The 16134-nt window shown below is 39.9% G+C and overlaps 2 protein-coding genes and 7 non-coding genes across 17 annotated transcripts in view; 1 reads left to right on the top strand and 8 right to left on the bottom strand.

Annotated features, from left to right (window-relative positions):
- Nucleotides 1-6313, top strand: part of Cep295 (centrosomal protein 295) — a 44391-nt gene extending 38078 nt beyond the window's left edge. For 6 of the 9 annotated variants that reach the window (XM_031345944.1, XM_031345940.1, XM_031345943.1 and 3 more), the window contains 7 exons: nt 503-642; nt 1066-1213; nt 1712-2301; nt 5334-5468; nt 5603-5696; nt 5780-5917; nt 6116-6313. In XM_031345944.1, the coding sequence (XP_031201804.1) occupies nt 503-642; nt 1066-1213; nt 1712-2301; nt 5334-5468; nt 5603-5696; nt 5780-5917; nt 6116-6132 (1262 nt within the window). In that variant the 3' untranslated portion in view covers nt 6133-6313. Of the gene's footprint in view, nt 1-502; nt 643-1065; nt 1214-1711; nt 2302-5333; nt 5469-5602; nt 5697-5779; nt 5918-6115 lie in introns of those variants that run through there. The other 3 variants (XM_031345949.1, XM_031345941.1, XM_031345948.1) reach the window with 2 other exon arrangements.
- A 97-nt stretch (nt 6314-6410) lies between these two features.
- On the bottom strand, nt 6411-6543 carry LOC116074079. The gene has a single exon (XR_004112056.1). It is a non-coding gene; the product is annotated as a small nucleolar RNA SNORA25 (small nucleolar RNA).
- Nucleotides 6544-6696: 153 nt separating this feature from the next.
- LOC116074087 lies at nt 6697-6818 on the bottom strand. Its single transcript, XR_004112062.1, has one exon. It is a non-coding gene; the product is annotated as a small nucleolar RNA SNORA32 (small nucleolar RNA).
- Nucleotides 6819-6855: 37 nt separating this feature from the next.
- Nucleotides 6856-16087, bottom strand: Taf1d (TATA-box binding protein associated factor, RNA polymerase I subunit D). The gene is given in 11 exon segments (XM_031345951.1): nt 6856-6916; nt 7300-7361; nt 7627-7658; nt 8929-8961; nt 10892-10990; nt 10993-11056; nt 11625-11676; nt 11988-12163; nt 13101-13479; nt 14575-14675; nt 15965-16087. Coding segments are annotated over 8 exon segments (888 nt in total). The 5' UTR covers nt 14646-14675; nt 15965-16087; the 3' UTR covers nt 6856-6916; nt 7300-7361; nt 7627-7644.
- Nucleotides 7159-7232, bottom strand: LOC116074070. The gene has a single exon (XR_004112049.1). It is a non-coding gene; the product is annotated as a small nucleolar RNA Z40 (small nucleolar RNA).
- On the bottom strand, nt 7423-7555 carry LOC116074081. The gene has a single exon (XR_004112058.1). It is a non-coding gene; the product is annotated as a small nucleolar RNA SNORA1 (small nucleolar RNA).
- Nucleotides 7796-7932, bottom strand: LOC116074072. Its single transcript, XR_004112051.1, has one exon. It is a non-coding gene; the product is annotated as a small nucleolar RNA SNORA8 (small nucleolar RNA).
- LOC116074152 lies at nt 9046-9117 on the bottom strand. The gene has a single exon (XR_004112108.1). It is a non-coding gene; the product is annotated as a small nucleolar RNA SNORD5 (small nucleolar RNA).
- On the bottom strand, nt 9258-9388 carry LOC116074088. The gene has a single exon (XR_004112063.1). It is a non-coding gene; the product is annotated as a small nucleolar RNA SNORA18 (small nucleolar RNA).
- Nucleotides 16088-16134: the final 47 nt, after the last annotated feature.

Below are 16134 nucleotides of genomic sequence, written 5' to 3'. Positions count from 1 at the left end.
AAAAAAAAAAAAAAAAAACAACTTGAAGAGTCGTCTAAAGAGAAGGATAGCTCCCTTTTCTATTAATCACACCAACTAAGGCAGGATTTGGGTGGGAATTAGAGTATTTGCTGCTGTGGGACCTTAGAGAAGTTAATTTACTTCTTTCATAAAAGAAGTTGAAATTAAATAAGATAGTACACATCAACAACAGTACATGTGCCCTGCAACAAAGAAGGCACTGGGTAATGAGTAAAGTTAAGAGCTCAGCACTCCTACAGCTAAGTTTTCCCACATAGTCTTATGTGGCCTGCCATTCCTAATTAATGGTGGAAGCCTTCTTCTATCTTAGGAACAGTCATGATTGGACTTACTTTGAATGCATCTTGTGAGCGTAGAGAGCAAATGGAAGTAATCCTGCTGTACTAGAAATGTTTAAGCACTAATGAGCATGTTCTTAGCATTCATTTCCTGAGCTTCATTAAAGTTTTTAAAATTAAACTTACCTTTTTTCTCCTTAAAGTTCCAGATGTGGACCTTGACTTTCGAGAATTGGAACACATATTTCCACACTTGCACCGTCAGCTCTTTAAACCCTTAGAACCACATCTAGATTTTGACTTATCCCCTGGGACTTCTCAAGAAGACAGAGACTTTTACCAGGTATATTAAAGTGATGTGACTATTGAGGGATGGATAGTTAAAAGGTGGAGACCAGTCATCTTGTTTTGGTGGAATTTGTAGCTGAATGAGAAACTGCTCCACTCCCTTGAGCTATGTGTGGCTCCTTGTATACCTCGATAAAGGAGGTGTCCCACTTACCTATCAGTGGGTTTATAGAAACCAGAGCAAGGAATTCATTATCTCATAGCAGTTACAGCATTCTGGGCAGAGTACATGTCGATAGTTCGCCTTTCAGGAATTTAGGTCAGTAAGAAGGGTGCCTGGTTCAGAATGCAGTTTCTTTAATCATCACAACTCTGTGACTAACGGTAAAGCTGTAATTAAGGAAAAATAATATCAAAGGAATATGGTAGATTTGACTGGTAATATCAGTATATTAGCCTTTTTTCTTACTGTTCTCAGCAGAGCTCAGAATCTTCATCTGAAAAACATGTTAAGGCATTGTCCACAAGCACAATCTGTTTCACAGCACTGACGGCCAGCTCGCATTCTCCTAACTCAAGGCTGAACCAACAACTTGATGTTAACCTGGCTCATGCTACAACTGAGGGTGTGTGACTAAATGAGAAAGCTAAATCAACGTGAAGATTCTCTCCCATCTCTTTGGCATTTATGCCTCTCACCTCCTCCTCATCTGTCCTCTCTCTGGTTCTCAGCATCAGAGCTTCCTTTATTTAAGCAATATAATATAAACTTGACTTGAATGACTTGAATGTGTACAGTACTGAGTCTCACACAATCAGAAATCCCTTTTGTCCCACCTGACCAATTGTAGTCCTATCTTTCTAGAACGTTGTATGTACACACACACACACACACGCACGTTCTATTTTGTTATTCAGAATTCTCATGGGACTAACCATGGAACTTAGACAATATTAAAGAATAATACATGCTTTTTGTGAAAATTGTTGACCATTGGATTTATTGTATGTTTATACACATCAACTTTTCCTTCTAAAACTGTAGGTCATAAAACCTATTTACAGTTTACTTAAAATATGACTGACTATCCAGTGTTGACTTTGTAATTTTTTTTTTAATACAGGATCTGAACAGTCTTTTCAGCAGCTCCTACCAGAATTCTCTTCACAGGAAAGCCAGCATGCTGATCTACCCAGCATTTATAGCATTGAAGCAAGAGGTACTTCCCGAAGCATGGAAAGCCACAACTATTCTGAAATATTACAAAATAAGAAAAAAAGTATCTATCTCCAGCCCTCAACAGAGAATTTGAGTCCAGCCTGCAGTCCATCTGATACTGCTCTATTTGATCAGTTACACCTGCAGCACAGTACTCCGTGTGGTTCCACCTCTAGTGAGTGCTCAGCAAAACAATTAGAAAGCAGAGAAGAAATGCTGCATTTTGAAGAGCTGTCAAGAAGAGCGGTTACAATGTCACAAAGACTGACTGAAGATGAAAATGTAGTTCTACCTATAAATCCACATGTAGGAAGAGTGGAGATGGAGACTTCAGTTCAGGGGTCTAATTCATTGAGCATTCAAAATGAAAAGCCAATTCAGAACGTCATTAAAACTGAAACTACAGAAGCTGTTAGAAATGTATGTCAGCTAGCACAAGCAGAGCACATATTAAAATCTGAGTCCTGTCCATTTCGGAGCCCTATTCCAGTCTGGGTAAGTTAATTCTTCATTAGAAAATTTCTAAGCAAATTTGAAAAGCCTCACTTCAGACACTCATTTTCTATCAAATTTAGCTCAGCATGCGCAGAGGCTGCTTAGTTCCAACTGTAGTCAACTACATGTGGTTTTCACTACTATTGTGACTGGAAGAATGCCAGAGGTCACAAATAGTGGTGTTTGATATTGAGCTGTAGTGGTGGTTTTATATTAACAATGGCAGTAATAAAGTTAATAGCCCCTAAAATAGATGACACACCAGCTAAATAAATGTAAGGAGAAAATTGTCAGATCTACTGATGTTCCTGTATCAGGCTAATTTACCAGCTAGGAGTGGTTATATAGTTCATCCTATTCCTGCTCCTACTATTGATGATGCTGGGAAAAGAAGGAATGAGGGAGGTAGAAGTCAAAAACTCATGTTACTTATTCCTGGAAATGCTATATTACGGGCTCCAATTATTAGTGGAACAAGCTCCCAAATATTACTGGTATTGCTATGAAGAAAATGATACCAAATGTGTGGGTGGTTACATTATAAATTTGGTCATCACTCGGTAGTGTGCCTGATTGTCCTTAGTGCTGTCCCCACTAATCCTGCTCAGGCCCGAATAGGTGATAGAGAGTTCCCATAGCTTTAGTTGGTTGAAAATAATCAGTGGTTTACAAACATAGGTAAAATGGCTGAGTAAGCATTAGACTGTAAATCTAAACCAAGCCTTAAGATGATAATCATGTCGAATTGCAAATTTGAAGGTGTAGAGAAACTCTACTAAGGCTTCCGCCGCTCCTTCTGATAGGCAGGAGTAGATTGAAGCCAGAAGTAGGGGTTTTAGCTGTTAATTAAATTTTCTTAGATTGGATTCCTGCCAATCTAGTTAAGGTCCTAGCTTAGTGATTGATTTGCATTCAATAGATATAGGATATAGTCTTATAGTCCTTATCAGAAGTTAAACTTGTTCATTTTCTTGGACTGTGATCTCCTGAACTTCTACATGATTAGTTGGGGTGAAAAGGGGAGGGTAACTGTACTTAGAATTGTTAGAGGGGAAAATAAAGTTGTGTTTAAAGTTTATGTGGTGGGTTATTATTTTGGAGTTATTTTTGGTTGGAAATATGGTAAGTAAAATTGAATTATTGATGCCGTGGACCAGGATTTCTTACGGGGGTCCCTTGTTCCACGGGACTAGGGGTTCTGGCCAGGTGGGCACGGGATTCGGCTTTGAAAAACAGACTACACACAGACTACACATAGTATAGTGGTGTAAGATCTGAGTATATTTTTTCAAACATGGAGTCAGGTTTATATAGTCGATACAGAAAGGCTTGAGAAAGTCAGATAGTACAACGGTCAAGATACATCAAAACTAAGTGCAGATACATCGCCCTTCCTTAGGAACACAATGAGTCAGGCAGCAAAGTTAATTTAGCAGGAACTAAATAAGGATTACAATCTGAAAGAAAGCTAGCTCTGACCAAGATAGTGCTTCAGTTCGTTGCTATGGTTACAGACTAGGTGGGCCTAACTAAGCTCCTCAACTATGCTGCTGCCTTTCTGGGTTAGTGGGGAGTCCTGACCTAACACTATAAGCTAATGTCTTAGTATGAGGGAAACTCTTCATTACTCTCTAGTATGCAAAATACTGCTAACTATTGTGAACTATCTATTGTTCTAAGGAATGTACACGATTTCTGTTGCCAGCTCTAGCAGGGGAGATACTTTGAAAGAGAATGCAAGTTATGGATAGCTTGGCAACAAACTAAGATAATTGGAAACATTGTGTAGGCCAGAAGACCATGTCCAATCTTAACCATTTACAAATCACTTCTTGGGATACCTTTATGCCTAATTATGAAGCCGTGTTGATGATTGGAAAGACTAATTCTGGAACACATCTGAGTTAGGGGATATACCAGCGACTAGTCAAATCCAGGAAGCACAGAACTCCTTTTGGATTCTTATTGCCTCTTATCCTTTATCAGGATTTTATCCCCGATATTATGGATGTGACTGGAGTAGACGGGTGTGCGTAGCAATTGAGACATGTATAAAAGAATAAATTTAACACTGCTGTTGTGGCTATTAGCATACTTAGGATGTGGCAGTTATTTTTTAGAAGTTCTGTGATGATAGCTCATTTTGCAAGAATGCCTATAAGAAGGAAGTTCCTGAAGGGAGGCCTCCTAGGGATAGCAGAATTAAAGAGGTTGTTAATAGAATTATTGGCATTTTGTCTTATAGGAGTGAAATTGAATTGTTGTGGATGAACGTTATAAGTGAAATAAATACTGGAACTGTAAGGATAATATAAATAATTAAGCTAAGGAGTGAACCCTCATTAAGGAACAATTATGCTACTTTTGCAGTCAGGATAACCACAGCTGTTAGTCACTTTAGTCACTGGGCAGGCAATGCCTCTAATAGTTACTATGCTAGAGGTGATGTTTTAGGTAAGCAGGCAGGGTTCAGGTTCCTTTTCTTTTAATCTTTCCTTAAAGTACCCCTGTGTTAGACTAACAGATCATGGTTAGGTAAATTGGAGGAGTAATACATAATGGTCTGATAATTTCCAAGTTGTTACTTATACCAATAGTATTTTACCTATAAAACTAATAGATAAACCCAATACATAGTATAGTTTTTTTAAATATCAACCAAGCTTACCTAAAAATCTCCCCACGATTTTGCTACATTGGTTCATATTATTCCGGGTTCTTTTAGCTAATTTTTGCATAATTTACATTGTTCCCTCATGGCTCCTGATAGGATTAATGTTTGATGTTAAGCATTTTACTTTATGTTTCCACTCTGCATCATATGTCTTCCACCATCTGCATCTGAGTTTAGGCTTGTGAAATTGTTCAGGCAGCCCCAATAGAGAACCTAAAAACATCATTGTGGGCAATATTCGTGGTAGGGCAATTTCTAGGTCAAATAGGAATATCTACTAGGAAAAAATTTTACTGAAAAATCACCCCAGGCTTTGCTAACCTAGCATTATGCAGGACAGTTCTTCTCTGTTAATCAGGAAACAGAAACTGGCTATGGTATAATGGAAGAACCAGATCTCACTCTAGTGAGTACTAGCGACATCAGCATCACTGAAACAGATCTTGCAAACTTAACCCTTGAAGATAAAGAGGATGAACTACAGAGTTTTCAGGTAAATGCCTTCATCCAAACACTGCTTGGGCCAATCAGCCAGACTTTTTGGCACTAGCAAAGGATAAGCATGAGATTGGGAGGTGGGAGGAAAGCAAGATGCTAGCAAAGCCAAAATGACTTTCTTGCAACTAGGCAAGTGTTGTTCTACCTACATCTTCAATGGAAACCTCTGTTTATGGAGGTGTATCAGAGCTTTGTGTGGACCAACCCACTGTGGCACCTTCAGGTAAACCCCTTCTTATCAGCTTAATGTTATCAAGCTGTTGATGTTATCACCAGCTGATAACAAATTTTTGTCCAATATTACAGCTACACCAGGTAGTTTACAGGAAGCATTTATGAAAAGAAAAAAGGCACTTTTGGAACGATCCTACCAGAGACAGAGAGAGATCTGGAATAAAACACGACTCCCTCAAACCAAAGTATCCAAAGAGAAGCTACCTACAGGTATGTATGTTTCCTTACAGTAAGTAAAGACTTAAGACTCAAAGAACCTTGAATTGCTTTTCAGGTTCACCCTTGAGCCTCCTGAAAGGAGTGTTTCTTCCTGAAGGGAGAAAAGCTGCCCAGGCCCAGGTGCATCATTCGCTTGCTTTTAGTATTTTCCTACGTGCGCCAGCCTAATTCCACAAATTTCTCTTACAGGTTATACAGGAAGTTAGCTGGGATGAAGCAAGAAAAAGGGTGAACAAGCTTTTCATTCAAAGAAAAAAACCATACAAATTGAAATAAAACAGCCGAAAACAGAAACTTCAGGCCCAAAATACATGCTGACTTCCTTGCAAACTGTATAAAGTTATTTATTTTTAAAAGTTATTAAGTCAAATAAATTTATTTAAGGGATTTGATTTCTTTGCTGTCTGTCCAGGTCATCTGAAAGTAGCCCTAGAAGAGAAGATAAAATTAGAAGAGAGGATTAATTAGAGTTAAGGGATTCAGGCAATGTATCTTCTCAGAAAAACACAGCACTATCTAAACAGTGCAGGATTTGTTCTGTGAAGAACATCAATCTTTGGTCACAGCGTTAAGAGCTATGGGTTTTATAGCCCAAAAAGCCCTCTTTGAAATGACCTTTACATACACACATACATGGCCTCCCATATACATACCTTTCTCAAGGGTATGTCCAACTGTGCTTTTCAGCCCTGTATAAGAACATGGAAGTAATCAGATGAGCATTCTAGAACCATCTACATATCATTAGTAAAGGCTTGCTGCTCATCAACAAATGTTCCCAACAGGTTAACTGCTAGTCAAGTAGCATATGAAAAACCTAATGGGAATTTTTCTTTATGGTCATGTCCACAGCAAATGAGAAACTGCATTCTAAAAGCCTTGGTAATGACCATTATATAAACAAGTAACATGACTAAAATGACCATTACTTGCCTTTCTTTTTATCTGTCCTTGGTTTAATGGCAGTCACACAACTTCTAAGTTATTAACCTGTGGGAGGAAATATGTTTCAAAGAATTACAAATTTCTACACAAGGTTAGTTTTGAGTCTAAAACTAGGGGGAAATGAATGTTGCACATGATACCCTGTAACTCCATACCCAGATGGGCTATGTCAAGCAAGACTGTCTTGCTCACCTATATGGCTGAGTGGGTAAGAGTGTCCCCATGTTTGAAGGGAAGGAGTCACCAGGTCTGTATACATGGAATCTAAAGAAAGCCTACCCAAATATAGATGTTCAGAAAGGCTACTTTCATTCAGCCCACTCAGAGCAGTTGAACATTTTTGCCCATCATCACAACATCATTTATAGTAGGTAGTGTTTTTTAAACCTGGCAATGAATTTCAAGTGGTTTCAAAGTTTACATCTTACCAGAAGATTTGAGGATTTCCTCAATTTACTTTAGGGACCCTTCTTCAATTATCTTTATAAACCTACAAAATTAATCATAAAGTATTACAAAATGAATCATTAACATGTCTTTGTGTAGTAGACAAATGTTACAGGCCTCATTGTCACCACTGTAATTTATCTGCTGTGATGGAAGCATGACCTGTATCTCAATTTAGCCACATTGACCAGTTCTGGACATTGACCAACAATGCCCATTCTTATGTACAATGAGGCTTAGTTCCCGAGTCTCATACATGATATATCTACTCAAGTAAAAAGACAGGTAGAAATAGAAAAATGTCTTACCATTTTTTAAGGTAGGGTTCACTTGTGACACCCTAGGAAGAATAGTTCATTCATTAGGCAACCAAGCATTAAGATCAGCTATTCCCCAGAACTCACATTGAGATCAAACTTACAATTTGCTCTCCCCTCCCCAGCACACCTACATACAAAAATATATACATATGAAATAAACTGTATCATTAGAAATACCAGGTTTAACATGCACAAAGCCAAGAAACCAACGATGCCAGATAGTGAGTTTCTATCGCACTGTCTTTTGAACACCCAACAGGAAAGAACTGCTGAGTGCAGATACCATGCAGTGCAAAGTCCTAAAGCACTCTCAGCCCTATACTAATGAAGAAACTGGTTTTTTTTAAAGATTTATTTTATTTATTTTATGTGTATGAGTACACTGTAGCTGTACAGATGACCATGAGCCATCATGTGTGTGGCTGTTGGAAATTGAACTCAGGACCTCTGCTGCCACCCCCCACTCACTCCAGCTGTAGTGATTCACTGTAGCTGTCTTCAGATGCACCAGAAGAGGGCGTCAGATTATGGGTGGTTGTGCGCCACCATGTGGTTGCTGGGATCTGAACTCAGGACCTTTGGAAGACCAGTCTGTGCTCTTACCTGCTGAGCCATCTCACCAGCCCGAAGAAACTGTTTTAATGTTAACATATATTCATATACTGAGGGGGCTGGGTGGACTTTCAGCTATTGAGTTTATGAAGGAGACTTCCATCAGTTGGGAGGCAGAGGCAGGTGGATTTAGGGCTACAGAGAAACCCTGTCTGGGGGGGGGGGGGTTTCCATCTGCTAAAATTCCCCACAAGTGGGAAAATTGCTTGATTCAAAAGATTAAATGTTCTCTTTGGGTACACACACACACTGATGTTGACTACCTTCCCTGATCACTCTGAAGGTTTCTCATTAAAGTCACAGCAATCAGATTTAGCTAGAGTTTGAACTGTAGTACTTATATTCACTGTGCCAGCTACCTAACCAAGATACTGATTTTCTGAGAAGTCTCCCTGTTTCTCAGGTTCTACTCAAACTTGTATCTTCCCACCTCAGACTCTCAACTCCTAGAATTTTAGGTGTGGGACTAGTACATGGTATATCTTTTTAAAAGAACTCAATTATCCCTACTGAATAAGCATTTCTAATCATTTTGATCTGGCATTTAAATGATGTACTAGCCTAGCACGAGAAAAGTACTTTCTAGTTTGTACATACATAGCAAATGTTTTTGCTGAGAACTTACCCCATATTACCCCTGGAGATTACAAAAAACAATAGAAATCTAGTTTTACTTACCAACATCTCTGAAGAGTCTTCTCATATCCATTCCTAGAGAACGGTATATGACTTTAAGAGGATATCACTTCAGTTATAAAGACTACAAAGTTTACTCTGACTTAAAGCTGTAGCCAGTTCTGTCAGAATTAAATTTTAGTTCATGTGTGGATCATTCAGCAGTTGAACAGTTTAATTCATCATCTGAACTGTAGCTGTATTCCCCCAAAATTAATGTCACTAAAACTCACCTAAACACTCAGAATTCTAATCTTTATGAAGGAAATGCCAGTGCCTAAAGTAAAAAACAAAACAAAACAAAACTTGACACATCAGTTTTATACTTTGTTAGCTGTCTTGTAGTTCCTTCCCACAGACCTAACAAACAGTCCTGTGAGTCAAGTAAAACCACAAGTTACTATATGAGGCGTTTCCAACGATGTCTGGCTACTAGGGAAGCCCCATCGGGATAGACCTCAAAAGCAAATCATTTCAACAACTGTGAAGCTCTCTAGCCATCTTCTATATGGGCATCTATGAATGGTAAAGGAAATCACAAAATAATCTCAGAATATTTGCCGAGCTTAAGCTTGAGGTTATATTCTTATAGTGAAGAGGGATTTTAAACCAACGACATGGTTATGCTGGCTGCAAATACAGACACACCCTTACCACATACTTTTAATCCTAAACAATTAAGATATAAAGTTAGGGTGTAGAAGGAAGCACCCATGTTTGAAAGTTATGTCTACCCGGGCGGTGTAGACGCCTTTAATCCCAGCACTTGGGAGGCAGGGGCAGGCGGATTTCTGAGTTCGAGGCCAGCCTGATCTACAGAGTGAGTTCCAGGACAGCCAGGGCTATACAGAGAAACCCTGTCTGAAAAAAAGCAAAAAAAAAAAGTAATGTCTAATTGAGTAGCTGTTAAGACAGGTGAAGAGAGAACAAGCTAGACACAGGTAAATACAGAATGAGCCAAGAGTGAAGAGCCTAAAAGATCCAACAGACTGCAAGGTAGTTTGAGGCAGAAGTCAGATTGAATCAGTCAGCTTGGAATATGAGCCAAAATAGCTGAGTTAAACCAGACAAAAGTTCAGTTAAGAACAAGGGTGAGCTTATTCAGCAAAAAAGCCTCAAAGGCTGAAAACATTCTAGGGCCTAGATCATATTGTACAGAGGCTAGAAGCTCACACCTAGTGCTATCAAACAAAGCTTTACATATCTGACAAAAAGCCAGCTTTACAATTGTGACCACAGTGGACACTGGTAATATTCAAAACAATCCTAGGGGAAGATAAGCACTTGTTTGACTCAAGACTTACGTACCCACCCAGAACCTGTGTAGGGGTTTGAAGAGAAAGCTAAGAACATTCTTCTAAATGTACATAGAATCGTGGTTCTTCTCCCATAACCCCAACAATGGCTGGCTAATTACCATCTTTTTTGTTGTTATTTTTCGAGCCAGGGTTTCTGTGTGTAGCCCTGGCTGTCCTGGAACTTACTCTGTAGACCAAGCTGTCCTGGAACTCAGAAATCTGCCTGCCTCTGCCTCCCAAGTGCTGGGGTTAAAGGCATGTGCCACCACTGCCCAGCACTAATTACCATCTTCTAACTTGAGATTCCCAGGCCGATACCTTCTGACCTTGGTACCAGGATGCATACTGCATACATATGCATGTAGGTAAAATACACAAATATGAAATAATTATTTAAATTTGTTTAGGCTAAGCACTGAAAAGGCTGGGGTTCTTGACATGTATACATGTATAGGATTTTGTTAGCATTTCTCTTGCAGTATCAAAATCATATTTGCTATAATAGTAAAATAATCCTTATATTTCTTACTCTGAAATCAAGCACTGAAAAGGGCTTTACTAAGTATTTATTAGCTTTCCCCAGCAAGTTTACCTTCTTTCCCAGATTGGTTCAGCAATTTTTATGTTTCTTGATCTACTTGGCATACACAATCATCTGTGTTCTTTACCTTCTTTGATATTCACATGTTCATCTCCTTTCCAGGTCCTTCTGTGCCCTCTCTGTGTGGCATCTTTGGCTTTGACTTTTTTAGAGAATGTAGATTCTTAATCTTCTCTTGTTCTAAGTTTCTCTTCCTTGAGAATTCTGAACTTATTATGAAGCAACTGTCTTCCTGCATTTAATAGAAAAAAACTAATAACTAAAACTCACCACTGTGTGGTAGGTAAATACAAATATATTCCTCACTACACCAGCACTATTTTCTCATTTGACAGCACACCAGACTAACTAAATTAAATGTTCTTTATTATTTTATCAGGAGCTGGAGATAGAGAGATGGCTCAGTTGTTAAGAACACTGGCTTTTCAGGGCTGCAAAGATACCTCAGCAGTTAAAAAGACCAATGCTGTTCTTTCAGGAGTCCTGCGTTCGACTCCCAGAAACCATATGGTAGCTCATAACCATCTGTAATGTGACCTGGTGCCTTCTATTAATCAGGTATACATGCAGATAGGGCACTCACACATTAAGTAGAAAACAAAATCAACAGTATAAAAAATAAGCCACAACACTGACTTCTCTTACTTCCAAGACAGATTCAACTCATGCACCCAGCAACTCCAGTTCCAAAAGATCTATATACCCTCTAATGGCCTACCCAGGGACCAGGCATACACCTGGCATACTTACATGCAAACACAATACTGAAATTTTAAAATAATAAAAAATCAGCCACTTACAACCAACTTGATATCACATTCAGACTGAGGATTTGTTGCTTCATCTTCAGTTCTGTAACATTAAGTGGAATGTGTCACAAATCTTACCTAGTAGTCTGATACCACTGAACCTCCAGTCAAAGAATAACAACCCTCCCAAACCTGGTGTCCTGTGCATATACTTCAGATTAAACAATCCTAAATGGACTAGAAGTTATGATTACTGTTGAAGAATTTTATAGGATGCTCAATTTATAGATGGCACATGCCTTTAATCCCAGCACTTGGGAGACAAAGGCAGGTGAACCTGAGTTCAACCCTAGCCAAAGCTATACAGTAATGAGACAAATCCCATGAACAAATACCCTTCAAGATTCAACTTACAATGGCTCTTCAATAGGAGAAAGAGGACCATCATCATCCATATACTTGTGTCTACGGCTATCAAGGTCTTCCTTTTCTAAATCTTCCCCAGCATGCATCTGCTTCAAGCATTCCTTAAGGTGGTGTTCATACTTGAGTTTTTCAATGTGGTGAAAAAATCCTCTTGCAACAGCTTGCTGCAAGTTAGAACAGACAATTCCTTAAATATTAAAACATCATGTACTATTATAATTAAGCTTGAAACTGTACCAAGGGGCTAGAGAGTAGCTTGCTGTTCATCACAAAAGGACCAGATTTGAAAGCACAGAAACCATGTAAATGTTATGTACATGACAGCTCTACTGTATTTCCAGACTTGGGTAATGAAGACAATAATATCTAAGAATAAGGTGAATAGGAAGACAACCCAAATTGGTAAGCTGTTCTGTCTGCACGCGGCAAAGAAACACAAAGACACTAACCCTGGTTACACATTCCAAACAAGGACCACTTGCAATCATTCAACATTTAAAAAACCTAACTAGTATCTGGGTTACTTGGGTTCTTCTCTCCAGCCCATCCAGTTAACTTTAACTGTCAATTTGGCATAGCTCAGAGTCACCCAAGAGGGGATCCTCAACTGAGGGACTGCTCTCTGTAGTGATTGCCTAGATTGTGGTGTTACCATCTGAGTAAGAGCTCCTAGGCTAACAATGCCCATGACCAGCAGCTTCCTTCATGGTCCTATTCTCCAGCCCTTCCTGGGTTCTTCTAAAAGTGGGCCTTAAGAAATGATACCATACCTGCTGACCTTGTAATAACAGGTCTGACTGAAAGGCAAAGCTGGGTATGGTCTGTTTCAGAATAGTTCAGAGGCAATAATATGAAGGGACTCAGCATAAGGAACCTTGTTGGAATCTAACGCCCTAAATCTGTTTGTGCACTGATAAACATACTTGTGCACATTTCTCACTAGTACTGCACACGAGATGAAGATTGGGGCACTTTACATAGATGTCACTGTTGTATGAGGTGTAACAATCTGTTTCAGGTGTCCCTCAGACAATTAAGAATGGCCAACAAACCATTCCATCTTCTAATGTATTCACCTACATTTAAAAAAAAAACACTCACCTCATATGTTAAAATTTTCTTCCAAGGTAAAGGTTTTCTTCCACTTTCAGATTCTAAGAATGGAAACACAGCTCCTTTGTCTTTAATTTGTTTTGCATCTATTTGTGACCTTCTAGTGTTCCTTGATCCAGATGGTCTTCCTCTTGGTCTTAATTTTGGCTTGTATTTTGTCTTTTTCCTCTTTTTCCGCTTCTTTTTCTTAAATCTTTCAAAAATAGCCTTTAAAGTCAGAGGCCTTGGCTCTAGAGAAGAGTCACTTGATGAATCTGTTTCAACACTAGCAGGTGAAGTAACACATTTCACAGAAGGGAGTCTTTGCTTTTGTGTAGGTGAAGGAACATACTGTGTTTTAAATAAGCTGTTATCAGATGAGTCATCACTAAAACAAAAAGGAAATTGCTTCAATTATCATCAGATATAATCCTCCCTGAGTGGCAGTGCCATGCTCTAGGCATTCGTTCACTCACAGCTCCAACACCCTCTCTACTGAACTAAGAGCACCAGGAAAGGCACTATGACAAACCTAAAAAAACATCGTTAAAAATTCAAAGTACAGGGCCGGTGAGATGGCTCAGCGGCTAAGAACAGCGACTACTCTTCTGAAGGTCCTGAGTTCAAATCCCAGCAACCACATTGTGGCTCATAACCACCCGTAATGAGATCTGATGCCATCTTCTGGTGTGCCTGAAAACAGCAACAGTGTACTTATTTATTAGAATAAATAAATTTTTTTAAAAAAAAATTCAAAGTACAGTTGTGCAGTGGTGGCGCATGCCTTTAATCCCAGCACTTGGGAGGCAGGCGGATTTCTGAGTTCCAAGAGCTACAGAGAAACCCTGTCTTGAAAAAACAAACAAACAAAAACAAAACAAAACAAAACAAAACTAATCTTTCTTCAAAGATTAACTCCCTAAAACATAGTTGGTTAAAATGTCCTATTTTTTTCTTTCTTTTTTTTTTGTTTTTTGAGACAGGGTTTCACTGTATAGCCCTGGCTGTCCTGGAGCTCACTTTGTAGACCAGGCTGGCCTAGAACTCAGAAATCCGCCTGTGGGATTAAAGGCGTGCACCACCACCGCCAGGCTAAAATGTCCAATTTTATCTTTCAAAACACCACTTAACTAAAACGTCCACTGTCTACCTACTAAACAAAAATGAGCAAATAAAACCAGAACTAGGCCCCAAAATGTAGTTTTCTTGGAAAAAACTAGACCATGTTCCATTTCCACACATTCAGGTTAATAGTTATTTGCTCAAACTGTAGTAGTCAAGCTAATATAAACACTAATTGAGGTTTTCTATATCTTTATGGACAAGCATTACAAATAACTTTTCATCATTCAACTCTACTGGAGTGCAGGGTGTGGTAACATGCCATCTGGGTGAGGGCAGCCATGACTGTATCTGAGACCCTGTCTTAAAATAAATCCAACATCTGGACTGAATCTATAGTTTACCCACAAAGCAATCTTACCTTTGGTTTCCAGCATCTCCATCTCTATCCGATGCCACAGAGTCAACAGAATTCACTTCTGATTGAGCCATCACTTTTCTTCCTCTGCCTTACCCAGTTTTCTGCAATTACAAATTTTAATGATGTACCTTCCATATACCGCATTCTAATGAAAAAGTTCAACATACTCCTTACCACTATGTGAATTTATGTAAAATCCCTATGGATAGTACATTTTACATCTACTTTTAAAGCCTCTGAGTGAGCTCAGCAGAGCTCCTCTGCTCTTCCAGAGTTCAGTTTCCAGTACCCACATTGGGCTGCTAGGGATGTTTGTCTGAGTACCCTCACACTTATGACATACATTCACACAGCAAGTTTTCTTTAAATCTGCCGAGTGAAAACAAAGAAACCACATTCCAATGCAGTTTGTTTTCTCTCTAAATCTACCCCAAAACCTACTTGGCTTTAACCACCACCTAGCTTCACAGTAATAAAGCATTTCTAATTCCAATCTGGGCTTCGCACACCCACACAGTAGTTGGGATAGTAGCTTAAAGATTATTATCAAATGGCCACAGGCCTGTAATCCTAATGGCGCGTGCAAGAATCTTTAGATTATGGCTGGAGCAATGGCCTACCAGTTAATATTGTCAATGGACTAAGCTCTTCAATGGACTAAGATAAAACTCCCAGCACCCATACGGCAGCCTAAAAATAGCTGTAACCAGTCCTGAGACATTCGATGTCCTCTTCTGTGCTCTGTGAGCATTTCGTGCATGTGGTGTAGAAGTAATAGGCAGGTAAAAAGGCCACAAGTACTAGAGAAAAAACTTCAAAGTTATCCTGGGCTACACAAATCCTAGAACTTATTACAACCTTTAAGGGTAAGAAAAACAGGATGACGACGACCTTAGATTGCAAAATACCCACTACATGAATTGCTTTTTTAAACTAAACCATCAAAACTGAAATTTAAGGTTGAGCCGTTTGCCCCAATGATACACCTGTGGGTAAATTCAAAGATAACCACTGTAGAACCCTAGCTAGGAATCACTCCCATCTGTAAGCTACTTTAAAATTCCGAGACTACAAGCTTCGGAGGCCACGTGGTGAGCAGAGTCGAAAACGTGCCGTGGGCCGGCTGGCACAACCCTTTAAGCCCGTACGAGATGTGGGCAGGCAGCACACGACCCCTTACAAGACACTTAAAGACGCCTTCCCAGCCCAGAACACCTCGGCCTCTCCCAAAAGCGACCAGGAGCCTCGCGCGGCCTGCGGATGGATGGCGGATGGATGGCGGATGCCGGCCGGCATCCAGGCCCGCTCCGCTGCTCCTGGCCCTACGAGAGCGCTGCTTCCGCGCGGACGGCCGCCCAGAGAGCCCCGCCCTGCGGTCCCGGCGACCCACCGGGTCCGCAAAGCAGACCAGATCGCCCACAACGAACCTCCGTCTACCTCTCCCGCCGCGCCGAAAAGAGCGCGACGGCTCCCAGCAGTCAGACTAGGACAAGGACGAAATCTCGCGTGAGGGCACGTCCGTGGGCGTGGCTATGTCGTGAACTACGTGTGGGCGGGCCT

This window comes from Mastomys coucha, unplaced genomic scaffold (assembly GCF_008632895.1).
Source record: "Mastomys coucha isolate ucsf_1 unplaced genomic scaffold, UCSF_Mcou_1 pScaffold23, whole genome shotgun sequence".
In the NCBI taxonomy this organism is placed as follows: Eukaryota; Metazoa; Chordata; class Mammalia; order Rodentia; family Muridae; genus Mastomys; species Mastomys coucha.
The sequence above is the reverse complement of the archived record's forward strand: the minus strand, read 5'-3'. Positions and strand labels throughout refer to the sequence as shown.